The sequence below is a fragment of the Ruditapes philippinarum genome, unplaced genomic scaffold (assembly GCF_026571515.1).
Source record: "Ruditapes philippinarum isolate M1 unplaced genomic scaffold, ASM2657151v2 ctg7921_1_1_1_1, whole genome shotgun sequence".
NCBI lineage: Eukaryota > Metazoa > Mollusca > Bivalvia > Venerida > Veneridae > Ruditapes > Ruditapes philippinarum.
Window position 1 is genome coordinate 34542 of NW_026858719.1, and position 14510 is coordinate 49051.

Here is a 14510-nt window from a genome sequence, read left to right on the forward strand (position 1 = left end):
ATGTGGTTCCATAATTATAATGCGGTTTTCAAAAGCTACTGTATAATTGTGATCGTTTATTTTCAAGGTAAATGTCATCAAATGGCTTCTCCAATTACAAAGCGCTATCAATTTCTTATTATACTGAAAAGCTCAAATATCACAGATATTAAAACTATGTATAGCGCATATTTTAGTCAATGCAATAAAGCAATAAAAACTTTTAAATACTTTATAAGGGTAAAAGCTATCGGATGGTAGAGCAATATTTCTAGGCATTGCATACCTTTGGCGTACCGCAGAAATAATCTCTTTCCAGGCTGTTAGGTTTGATAAATTCATAGACATGGAATCATAAATGCCAATCATTTTGAAAAATGCAAATATTCATGCGCATGCGTACACGTTCGTAAAACGGCCGTTTTACTTTAACAATTGAATTGTTATCGAAACTTTGTCACTGACTTTTGAAAAACAATATTAATAGGCGTATATTACTCACGACAGGGAGAAAGGCAGTGGAGGATTTTAAAAGCCAAAGCATTTACAACTTTAAAAGGTATTTATCATACTTTTGAAAGTGTTTGATTTTAAAATAAGTATAAGCCATATTTGAAATAAAATCGCTGGCTCATTTTAATAATTTTATTTTAAAATATGATTAAGAATTAGAGTTGTGAGAAAAAGGATCTTTATGTGAAAAGTGACAATATCAATAATATTAATAATAAATATGACAATTTGGACAGAATATTAAATAAAATTGTTTTTTCTGTTGAATATTTATCTTAGTTTTACATATATCAGATGTAATTTTCAAATATATTTGTAAATAAATACAAACGTAAATAAATACATATTGCGCACATTAGAAGTTATAAACATAATGATTTTTAATCCACAAAACTGAAGTAAAAAGCAAACACACACATAAGGAGTCTCGTCTGTGAATTAACGAAAGTCTTTTTTCTCATAAACGTTGTTGTTTCTTGATATGTGTCGTGTTACGACAAAACCAACATAGTGCGTTTGCGACCAGCATGGATCCAGATCAATGCTGTTCACTTGCCAACCCTATTACAAGTAGCAAAACTGATAGCGAACATCATGGATCCTGATCAGACTGCGCCGACGCGCAGACTGGTCTGGATCCATGCTGATCGCAAACCCATTATGTTGATTTTTTCGTGACACGGCTCATATTTTGTTCATTTTAGATCCAATGAGTAATTATTATTTAAACCAAAATATACTGACTAAAGATCCGCCCTTTAACCTGCACAACTTATGTAATTATGTCTAAAAACCATTCAATATTGTATCATTGAATATATTTAGTTTTCCAATTATAAACTTTCTAAATTGCTAAATATTCATATATTTATCGTAAAATATGTGTTAATACCTTTATTATTTAGTGCATCGGATGACTTCTTTGACATATCAAAAGAAATAACGTATTATTTATTTCAAGTCTAAATGTTACATGAAATAGAGAAAAACGTTTTCCCTAAAGAACGAACAAAACGATTAGTTTAGGCTTGGTTTGATTGACAATACTGGAAAGTGCAAGTAACCGTCAACGACCCCTAGCACCGGCTTATAATTTAAACACGAAAATGGTGAAATTTTGAATTTAGGGAAAGCCACATATGTGTTCATACGGCGGTTATTATGGAATCTTCCATGTGACACCTTCGAGCCATTCCCTGAAAAGCAGTGTATGGTCCATAAGAAATTGTAATGCCTTGCAGTTTTTGGTGAAAATGTTTAAAATACTTTGTTCACGCTCGTTAGCAATTGGTCGATCAGTTGGTTTGCATAACTCTGGCATTTGCATCCTACAGGTACTACATAATAGATATATTATGATATCATCCATGTGAATATATACTTTCGTATGGTAGTGTTAATTACCGTCGAGTTGCACAACATAAAGTTTTGCCTGTGGTCAGCTCTAAACTTCAAGTAGCTTCTTCCGAAAGAGTATATACCATTATACATAACATTTTTATAAACCGGTTAACTTGCATTTTGATGAAGCAAAAAAAATTAAACAGCAAATGAATATATTTTATTTTTTAAAGTTGAGAAATTAATATCAAATGCGTATTTAAGATACAATCTTTTATTATATGATCTAAATATAGTTGCAATCCTATTGGTCCAAACAGTATTCGACAATCATATTCATTGGGTGAAGTATCATATTCACTAGCAGAATTGGATTTTCCCAGTCTAAAAATAGATTGAGACTCATATTAATCACCATATATCATAAACTGTTAATTACGCGTGTTGCGTTTTGTTCATTATGACATATTTCTCGATTTAAATATTATTACCTACTATTATAGTTAAAGGTAACACCGCAAGGATGAGTATAATGTTTGTATGCCCGGCGTTCGCGTATTTGTTGCACGCCTGACACGTGCGCCTTTTTCCCGCGCTTCAACGAAACAGGCGAAAGATGTACATGTATAAACTTGTTCTATCTGTGATTTTTTTTAAAATTCTTACATCTTATTCATATAATAAAACGATTATTGACTAGTGTGCCATTAAATATGATGTGATATTCACCGGCAGAAAGTCATATTGACCTCGGCTATTGTCTCGGTCAATATGTCATCTGCCGGTGAATATCACATCATATTCAATGGCACACTAGTCAATAATTGTATAATTTATATTAATATATGAGGTTGCATGTCCCAGCTTCTCGAGTAAGATAATAACTTAAAACAAAAATAAAAATTGTTGCTTGTTTTTTAGAACTTGGAGTAATGGCCATGCCTCTCAAATAACAAAATTGAAGTTCGCGTTATTTCCGCAATATCTGAATGTGAGATAAACCTTGCTTTATCAATCTTTAAAAAAATGCAACTGCCAATTCGCAACGTTTTATTATTCAAACATCATTCATACGGTGATACGATAAAACATGTAGAAGTTCGCACTAAAGCACGTTTGCTTAGTATTACTGGGTCAGAAAAATTATGTCATAATTTTCTGCCATAAAAGTGCAAGAAAATCATGCAGATTGAACTGATACTGGCAAATTGATTTGACAGGTGCAATCAATCTTCAAACATGATATATTTTAAGCAAGTTGAACAAATTCAGTCAGATTACGCAAGCAGAATAATTTAGACAGAGAGGTTGTATAGCCAACTTATAAGTTCAAAAGATCTTTTGTTCCTATTAATTCTGCATGATTATATTCCCTTTGTACAACACAGTAAACATAACAAAATCGTTTTGAAAAGGATTTTAATGGTTGCAGCAATTTAATATTCAATATCGGTTTTCATGGGATACATGATAAAAATTACGCTGAAATGAATTCTATGATAATGTGGAATAAAAAAAACCCATTCAAACTGAAATGCATTGTGTTCATCCGTATCGGATTACATGGATCGTACATGAAATATAAATGATGCTAGTAATGTCATATACACGCAACAAATTTCCTGCAGTTCTCTAAACATTAAATGAATATAATTACTAGTATTTTAAATCACATTTTTTATGCACCATTTACTTGTCGCCTTTGATTTGGTTTATGGAAATAATGTAATTAAGTAAAAAGCTAAATGTTTGTTCATTCAATAGCTGATTAATTAATTGTCAATGATATTTCTATTTGTTAAATGGTAACATTGACAAACGACGTTTGCATTGTGGCTTTTGGTAACCCTTTTTTATTTTTAAAAGAGGACAAGGTGTGTCTCCGTTAAGACATAAGATAAACATAACCGAGTAATTAAGACATAACATAAACATAACCGAGTAAATGACATAAGATAAACATAACCGAGTAATTAAGACATAACATAAACATAACCGAGTAAATGACATAAGATAAACATTACCGAGTAAATGACATAAGATAAACATAACCGAGTAAATGACATAAGATAAACATTACCGAGTAAATGACATAAGATAAACATAACCGAGTAATTAAGACATAACATAAACATAACCGAGTAAATGACATAAGATAAACATTACCGAGTAAATGACATAAGATAAACATAACCGAGTAAATGACATAAGATAAACATAACCGAGTAAATGATATAAGATAAACATAACCGAGTAAATGACATAAGATAAACATAACCGAGTAAATGACATAAGATAAACATAACCGAGTAAATGACATAAGATAAACATAACCGAGTAAATGACATAAGATAAACATAACCTAGTAAATGACTTTCGTTCATCAACTAAGCAATGTAATTAATGGTGTCATGGATATTTCTATTGTAATGTTTAATTGCTTTCACATTACATAACGACGTTTGCATTTGCATTTTTTTCCCCGATTTTTTTCTTTTCAGAAATGCGGTCTGTGACGGAATCAACATTTCTTATTGGGGTTTTAGTCACTGTTGTAAACAAATGTATGTAATTATATGAAAACAAGCAGTTTATGCTGTTCTTTCTTAATTGTGTCGTAGTATAAAATACAGAAATTCTAAGATACTGCGTAATTACAAAAGTTGCATACGCATCATGGATTGTCCGTTATAAATTTAACTTTCCTTTCATTTAAAAGTACCTACAATGTCTGGCGAATTTTAAACATGACATTTAACTGGTGGATATTCTTCAAAAACCTAACTATGAAATTACAGTGTTTTCATCTAGCTATATCTTAAGAAATTAATATGAATTAAGTTTGTTTTCAACTTTATCATTCAAAATAACTTAAATATTTAACATTATTATGTCACTTGATAATATATTCATATACTGTGAAGGAAATAATATTGTTTTCTCAACAATTGTATTGTATATTTCTATATAGTTCTATATTTCTCATTTACCTACTCTAATTGCTTCTTTGTTATTTATGTTTTACGCTAAGCAATCGGATACCCCTTTGAAGTTCTAAATGGTAAGTTGTGTCTTTTTATATACGAGTATATAGTTCACTATGATTTATTTGAAATAGTTTCGAAGTCTCACAGTTTATTAAGAAATAATTACAAACACATTTAACAAATATATACTTAATAAACTGAATATCATACACACGAGAGGACAATTTTCAAAATATAGCGTCATACATGTCCACAGTGCTATGCTATTAGATACTAAAATATTGAATAGATAGAGATTATGATAGAAATCATGATTAAGCTGATAGAAATTATGATATGAAGTATAGAACTTATATATAAAAAGAAAGAGAATCATGATAAAAAAAACAGTTAGAGTGATTATGATAACAAACAGAGGTCATAATAGAAAACAGTTAGAAATTACGATTTCATGATATTAAAGATGATATAAACATAGATAAAGATCATGATATTCAAACAGATAAAGATCAAGATTTAAAATTTGAGAGATCATGATATAAACACAGATAAAATAATCATGATGTAAATTAAAAAGGGATTACGATACAAAAATGTTACGGAAAAGGCAATAGAAGGTAAAAACGAACAACAACAACATTTTCTTTTTAATATATATTAATATCTTCTATTCAATAAGTGTTTGTTGCGTTTTACATCAGTGCTTGTAATTTTTTAAAGGAGACGGAACTTTTGATATAAAGCATTCGATTACACAGACGCAGAATGGCGGAGTGTTAGAAATTCTGTATATACCTGGACAGACGCTCTTGGACGTCCCCGAAACGTCAATCATAATTGATAGTAAGTTTTATTTTAATAAGTTTACAATATGCTAGCACGGTGCCTTCTGATTCCAAACCGACGGTAAAAGTATTCAGTCAGGTTTGACACATTTCGACGCTTTCACGACTCTACTATTGGTGAAATATTCTTGTAGCATACCATTAAATCAATCTGTATTGTCTTTCATTATATAAATGTCAGTGATCCTTTTTGTCAGGATGCCATCAACGGTCCAACAAAAATGAATACTGATCGATTGAGCGGTATCTGTTTATTTGACTTCGTAAAATGTTTAAAGCCTACATAATAGTTATTAAAGCAAAGTGTTGAGCTGAGCTTTAATTGTGTATTTAGTTTGTTTATTTAGAAATAGTAGACAATACATAGGGCTTTTTAGCAAAACAGTGACCCCAAAATCAGCTTCAAATATATACGGTCCTCAACCCAAGAATTCGGTCTGTTTAATGTTTATGAGGTTTCATATAATAACATAAGCTCTCAATGACCTTCAACTCATCCGTCAACAATTGGTTTGAACGTGCAATGCTATGAGGTCCCTTTAATGTTTAATGATTTCTTGAAAAAAAAAAACAATGTATTTTGCAGGGTACATATGTTACGACTATGCTATGGTTTTGTCTGTAGCAGACCCCGACAAACCTGGTGAACTGTCTCTTAGTATATCTCTACCTGGAAATGTAACTAAAAATGACGATCATAAATGTACAATTTCCTGGGGAGATGAGGAACCTGACGAAGAAGAAGTTCAAATAAATAAGAACCCTAAAACAATTGACCATCAATACACCGAGGTGAGAGAACGTCGTGTTCTATCAACATCGCACGTTGTGAACTTTTTTGTTTGTTTCACTTGTTAATGCTTGTCATCAGACTGGGGTTGCTCATTTGCCCCCGAGTTTACCCTAGACCAGCTTTTTGCAAGTTATACAGCTAGGTCGGACTGCAAATACAAGCAGTCGAACCAGGCTTTATACTATTGGTAACTCAATGTTTTGTTTCTTGATATTGAAACTCTTTTTTCAAATTTGAAGTAGGGCAACTTCGATAGACAAACTCAGAAGGTAAAAAAATGGTTAAAACCATTATTATCAATTGATAATTATTCATTCTAACTACTGTAATTTGGGTGAATTTCTGAAAAAATAAGTGTATCTTTACTTGTATTATCAATTACAATGCAATACGGCGTTCCTATAGTGAGCTAGTATATAAAAGCGTAAAGAAATTAGTATGTTATAAAAGTACAACATATTCCAGAGCTTATATTTCTGCACTTTCCGTACATTTTATGATCAAAGTCAGGTCAGCTTGAGAATAAACTTAAAATAAATAAAAGTTTTAGAATGGGGGAATACGCCGATTTGATAATACAAATCGGAAAGTCAGTAGTTCCCTGGTGAAGAACTTATGTGGTTAAAACATTTGAATACCATTTCCACATATTCAGCTGGATGAAATGTTTTATAATGATCCTTGAACAAATCTGTATATTCACTGTTTTTATGAAATATTGACATGATCGCTGTATACATGTACTTTAAGTCAAAGACCAGACAAATTAAATCAATGCTTACGCGCATCTTTACATGCAATTCTGTAGCCATGTTTGTAAATTCATTTTATTTTTTCTTTCATGTTAGTTTGGAATATACAGCGTGTCGATGAAATGCAAGGACGATCACAATAAAAAAGTTGAGACGATCTGTCCTGTGCGATATTCCCAATGTTTCAGAGATGCTGATTTCTTTGACAACAGCAACAGAGTGTTTGACAAACCATTGTTTTACCTATCAACAGATTCGATTCAGGTCTGGTAGTTATAGTAGAAGTAATGACTGACAGTTTTAATTAAGTACACTACAGACTTAAAATCAGACACAGAAATTATAAAAAAATAGATAATTCAAATAGCATAAATGAATAAATAAAATAAAACAAGGCAAAGCTGATTAAACTTTTTTTCAGACTGAGAATATAATTTGTATTTATAGTAACTATTAACATTGCTCTTTAATGATTCCCTATTTACACGGAAGTTGTAAAGGTTGTCATACACTGTTGATTATAATATTTAGCTTTATTGGACGAGACGCTAGCCGAGTCTGATATAAGTTTTGCAGCAGCTGTGTACGAGTCCAATACAGATAGTATTGTTTTTTACAATGTTAAATGATCTCTTTTTTTTACCATTATTTATTGTCATTTTGTTAAAACTTTGTTACTTCAAGAACAAAACGAATTCAGTATGATCTTTTTGAACGTGTCTAGTGGGAATGTACAATATGCATTTGATATAGGTAGTTTTTGTATTGTGGACTCATATTAATTTGAACGAGGCTATATGAGGTACAGTATAAACTTGAATGGGTTTTCATGGACTCTGGAAAGAGAAACGAGATTGAATTAAAAATCGATTTAATTATAATTTCAATTAGAACATTACACAGTGTAAATGCTAAGAGTTGATTAGTAATATTTCATAATTTTAATGCGGCAGCGGCTGATAAGTGTTAAATGGTTGCCCTAGAATGCACCCAATATTATATTTCAGTTGTGTAAGACTTCTTTGTTTGTTTTATTTTTTCAAATTCTTCTTTTCGGAGTATTGCTCAAAATGAGCATCCTATTTTTTATCAAAGATTTAAAATTTGCGAGGTGACCTTTTCTACAGAACTTTCTTATACTCAAATGAAGCGACACTATGCTTATTATCTGTTTGGTTTCAAGGCAAACTAATATGACAAATTTACTACCGTAATGCCGATTTGGCAGTTATCAATTATGAAAAACAATAATTATGATTAGCAAAACATAATGTCTTAACTGTAAGATGAATGTTCCGCTCTTTTTAATTGAACGTTACCGGCAAATAACGAATAATATTTGCCTATTAGATACATGAGCTATTGAATAGTCATGCAAAACTGTTTTAATTCAAGGTGACACATAAATCATAGTGGCCACTATAAAATTATTTTTAAACTGTTTTACCTTGTGTAGCACAATGCTCCAGTCTAAATAACACGAAGGTGTTACTTCATTTTCAGTATATAAAATATTGTTAAATTGTAAAACAAATTTATAAAAATAAAACATCCAGTCTGTTATATGGTATTGTCTTGATTTTTCAATACTTCATTTACTTCAATATATTTTGTCTATCTTCAGATCGACAGTTACATGGAAATCACCAGTGATGTCTGTACTTCACCAGTCATAAACTGGAGGATTACTTATGTTAATGAAACTCAGGAGCTCTTTGTTCCGTTTGTAAATTTTACACAACCCGATTCGTCTGTTTTAAAATTGCCAAGGGGAACGCTGGAAAACGGACTTTATATCGTGGCATTAGAGGTTAAATTCCCTTCAGTAAGCAATCATGAGTGGACAGAAGATTTGTTCGTAATGAAAGTGGTTGATCCTGAGCTTGTTGCGTATATTTCAGGCGGCGAGTATCTAGAGATTCCATTTGGAAATGAGCTCCATATATATGGGAACAAATCATACGATCCTTTGAATGAATCAAAAGTGCTTGAACCTTTGCAGGCTGCCTGGTCGTTTGTTGTTTTCTCTTCATTACCACCAGATTCTTTGAACACAATCTTAACAGGTTTTCCTATGATAGCATTGCCTTCACAAACTGTAGCACCTCATAAAATCTATGAAATACAAAATGGAACAGAGTATGTACTGAAGGTTGAAACTTCCTTGTTTCCTTCACTTTCGTACTGTATGGCAGTGTTTTCTCTATCACGCGGAGGTAGAATGGCGTCAGCGATGCAAATTGTGAAGCTGATGAGCAATATTTTGCCAATTTCAATAGAGTATGTATACTGTACAACTACTGTTTTTTTTAAATTTTGGGTCAAAAGTTAAAAAAAAATCTGTAAGATCAACCCTGATCTCAAATTGGTAAGAAACAGCCGCATACAGTACACTGGCCAATGTAAATCCTGAATTTAAGAAACAAAACAACCAGATAGAACATCTGTGAAGTTTTGGCAGTCTGATAGTCTGTCTGATTAGATGCTCAATTGTTAAAATGACGACTCTGTATGATTGAAGTGGTGACTGCAAAGTACCGAGTATACAAATGTAGTCTTGTTGCCCAATTTATAGTCCTTGCTGCTTCGTTTATAGTTAATTTCTTATTATTTGTTTAATTTGAAAATCTTTGATATAGCAATCATTGAACAAATTAAGTTTAAGGAAAATAGTAATCATACTTATTTTCTAATAGAAATAATGATCAACTAAGCCAGTATTTTATTTGTTTTCAGTTGTATATATAATTGTCATGTTGGACGAGACAGGCTATTTTACTACGATAGACTTGAGCTAGATCTGAGTATTCCAGCTGGGATAGATACAACGAATTTTACATACGCCTGGTCCGTCTTAGTATGGAACACCACATTGGCTACATTTTCAACTCCTTTGCTGCCTATTGTAACTGAAACAGGTATTAGCTTTTTTGTGAATATAAAGACAAAATAATAATAAAAAAACAAAAAAGCAAAACTTATTAAAAATACAAAATAAAACAAACAAAACAGCTAATAAACAAAAATAAATAAATATTTATAAAATGAGATAATGGTAAATTCAAATTTAAAATCCGAATGAGAAAGTAAACAAACTATAACAATGCAGAGGTAGTCAACCCACTGTTCACAATTTCAGTTGATAATACCTTCCTCAGGAACCAGAGGTAATAAATGAATAGACTTGGACGTTAAAATGTCATGTTTTGGGATAAAATCAATATTTAAAAATAAAAAGATTAAAGAATAAAATAACAGGACAATAAAAGAAATAAAAGAATTATGTGATCGTGATGAAATTGTTTTCAATGTGTGACCTTATCATAACTTACTTAAATCGGTCATTGTGCCATCAGAATGGTAAATATTCTGAAATGCTTCTGTTATATAAAAGTATGTTGTTAAATTCAAATGCATAAAAGGCTAAATTATTCTTAGTAAAAATGAGCACGTTTTAAAACTAAGTAAACTGACAGCTACGCAGTCTATCAATAAAGTTAACATAATTATTCTCATACAAAAGATTATTTAGCTTGGTAAGAATATAGTATGGATCTAACTTGGTCAACTCAATTGATTTTTTAGGTCTTCAAACATCTTCGTTAAGCATTCAGAATGGCTCGCTTGTCCAGGGGAATACATACCAAATCACAGTGATTGTTTACAGTCTGAAACATTCTCCATCCACAGCACAATTGGTAAAGACAGTGAACTTTGTTCCTTCTGGTGGAACATGCCAACTTGATGCCGGCAAAACAATTGGTTGGTGACAATCATTTTACGGCAATGTTAACACTCTTCTTTAAAATATGCCATCTTGAAACAACTCAGATAGGTCCGTCAATTTTTTTCATTTTCTGTATCTACTATTTATTTTAAGATAAGATTTTTCACTTGCTCTTGGTCATTTTTACTCTCATTTGGTTTTTGTATCGAACAGGATATTGAGAAAATATGTCAAATATTCCCAAGCTGCCCGGCGAATTGTAATTAATGTGTTTATATTGAACATATCAAATTACTATCAAATCTTTTTTGTTACTTAATCTTGTTGTAAATGAAAAATAAGATTTTACGATTTTTTTTCATTTTTTTTCTGTGAACATGGTGAAAGTCAACATAATTTCTCATAAAAGTGTGTATTTAATTTTTTCAGTTACGTCTGCTCGTGAATGGCTGACTTTTGCCTGTGAGTCGTGGATAAAAACTGATGCAATAACAAAAGTAACAGAGGATAGTCCAATTTTATTTTTCACTGTGAGACAGATTACCATTGGAGCTAAAGTAGAAAACGAGCCCATTCTACAAACACGTAAAATCAAACTTATTTTCTGTTATTATGTAAAAAATGTTGTGACTTTGAAAACAGTTTTACTATTAGCAATAAAAGTATATAGATAATATTCAGGAGATTACAATATTTTTTAGCATTTCTAATAATTATTTAATGCAGCATTTCGGAATGTCCATATCAACCCACGGAACGTCTCAGTCCGACCGCTTAGGTCAATAGAAATGTCATCGTATTTATTATCAAGGGTTTGCTGGTTCTTTGCCTAGGGGATTCGTAATTGGTTACAACTGATCTCACAATAAAAAAGTTATTACCTAACGAAACTCATTCTTGTAAAATATGTTCTTGTAACTCACTGTATTAGGGACGACTCATTGCTAATGTTGACAGAACTTGTGGGTCAAACCATATTCCAAATGTGTTATACTGTTGTATTGTAACCGTCTTTATATGTATGTATATGTTTCTTTTTTGGCAATAAGATATGTTTAAATCAAAATCTAACGAACGGAAAAACGTTGAAAAATGTTGAAGACACAGTTTTATTGAGACTGATCATATACTATCATGAACTATATCTTATGATTGCCTGTACGATTAATTTCATATTTAGTGGCTTCAAGCTGAGCACTGAGGTGTCGTTGGTTGAATTGCTTCAGACACAGGCGATTCTTTCATGTATATGAGTAATACAGCAAATATTTAGAAATACATATTCTGCCAATTCTGTCTTTTTTCTCTAAAATTTCATAAGGCTCCAAGAAGTCATTCGTTATATTGAAAGTTGGTGATCCGAACAATAATTACCAAACAGAGCTTGTAATACGTGTGACAGATATCTTCAATAACTACCACGAACAGGTTCTTCAGATAACTGTGAGTTAGTTTAGCCCTGTTATATGTTTGCTTATAATATTGCACATTTGTAACGTTGATTTTCATGGATATGTTTGTTTCATCTATATAGTGATTAAAGTTCAAACTATAATTTGTTTTAAATAAGCGTGTCATAAGTATTCGATCTATATAAATACGGCTGCTGCAAATAGAAGAAATATTTTCGCGTTTAATTAAACATTTTATCAAAAAAGAATACAAATTCGTTTTAACAACTTTTGACATGTAATGAAATAATGTATGGTTGTTCGGATTCTATAAAACTTTTAGTTGGTTGAAATAAATAATGTCTGTTACTATGTTTTTTCTAAGCATTTGATAAAAGTGTCTGTTTTTAGAATAATTAGGATATGTATTTCATAGATATATCTGGAAATCATGGCCGCTAAAAATTTAATGAATTATTTCTATTTTAATAAAATTTGTGAAGTATTTTAAAAGTCAAAGAGATTATTGCATGCTTCCTATACAACTGCTTATTGTGGTTGTTGGTATCTATTTCCATCGGTTATAATAACACAGAATCATTAGTATTATGGATCGTAGCCAGGCGATGTTAATACAATGCAAGCTGTGTGTTGCATACGAGAATTTGACAGACTTACGGCAGGGTCTTACTAAAGACTTTTATTTTAATAGTTACAAGAACTTTGCACATTTTGTACCAAGGATTCATATGTTACTTCTCGTAGAATTATATTATGAATCGACAACATTTTTAAAAGGCATGCTTTGCATATTTTGCTCAAGCTGCACTTTAAAAGTAAGCTTTTTACTGCTGATAGCCATAACTTTATGCCGTCGTTCATATCACTTGATTGACTGTTAGCAGAGACTTGTTTAAGAATATAAATCACACAACAGATTATATCTTATGGTATTCATTTACCTATTTCAGTTATGTTTGTCACGTATTTCATTCAATTTTTTAACGAATTTGTTCAGATTTAGCGATGCTGTGACAAATCAGATTTTTACCTCTGACAAAGCGTATTTGGCAATTCAAATTAACGTTTAAAAAATGTGCTGACTGTTCACACGCTTATAAGTCGCCAAAGTAAAGAAATGTATCGAATGCTTACGCCTTATCAAATATATGGAATGTGACGAATGATACGGTCTTTTCGCGAGTTTATATGATTCGCAAAATGGATATGCTCCGGATTATTTCCAGCTTGTTGTAAATATTTAAGGCTGATCCAGCGTTTGCTGTAAACAATGTTGGTCCAAGTGAAGCAGGTGCAGCAATTGTAAGGAGTTACACAGAGACTGATTATCCATTTGACGAACAACAATTATATGACATGGGTAAAAGTGACATGATGATTACACTTGTGTCAGCCGTTTGTAGTAACATTCACCTGATTGATGTAAGTAAATATACCAATTGCCTTTTGTATGATGCAATATGTGCATCCGTTGTTAAAAATTCAGATGACTTTCGGAGTGAGTCGATAATATACGTCGCTGCGACAATAAATGAAATGTATATAATTTGGGTTTTTTTTATTTTCAATTTTTTTGCGTGGCTTATTTTTGGAAAACTGTAATGAGTTATATCTTTTTATAATCAAGCAAATGACAATTTAAACATTATCTCTGTTTGTTTCGTTGATGTTTATGAACTACCCTAGTTGAAATTTTGCTTTTTTTGCGATGGCGAATTCCAACAAAGATTTTGCTTTTTTGCAAAAGTGCCAAATGCAAAGAAACGCACTAATCTTATTTAAGAGCCACCACTTCCTATTCTGTCTAAGAAATGCCACTATATTAGTGACTTACATTGTTATCAATCTCGGCTCTCTAAGATTGTAAGTTTGGATTCACATTTCTTTCTTATCGTAGAAATTGTATTTTATCCGAACAGGTAATTGATCGTTTAAATTGTTACGGTTGAAAAAAAAATTATAGTGCGAGAAATCTTAGATTCGGTCACCATTTTGTTCTTATAGAAATTAATTCGTACAAATCAATGCTTCACTTTCGGAAAAATGGTTCATGTTAATTATTTTGGCAAAAGATTAAATCGGAGTCATTGCTGTTAAAGTACAGATGTGGCAATTATCAATACTTTAAATACATTAAGTACGGATGTGGCTTTTTTAATCA

General features: G+C 31.4%; 1 protein-coding gene across 1 annotated transcript; it reads left to right on the plus strand.

The window, feature by feature from the left end:
- Positions 1–148: 148 nt before the first annotated feature.
- On the plus strand, positions 149–13771 carry LOC132754035 (uncharacterized; the record flags this gene model as incomplete). Its single annotated transcript, XM_060744621.1, has 12 exons — positions 149–538; positions 4335–4397; positions 4865–4894; positions 5541–5663; positions 6252–6457; positions 7307–7474; positions 8835–9490; positions 9947–10128; positions 10796–10972; positions 11367–11522; positions 12259–12380; positions 13595–13771. Coding segments are annotated over exons 2-12 (2058 nt in total), but the record flags the coding sequence as incomplete, so codon positions are not given.
- Between the last annotated feature and the right edge of the window lie 739 nt (positions 13772–14510).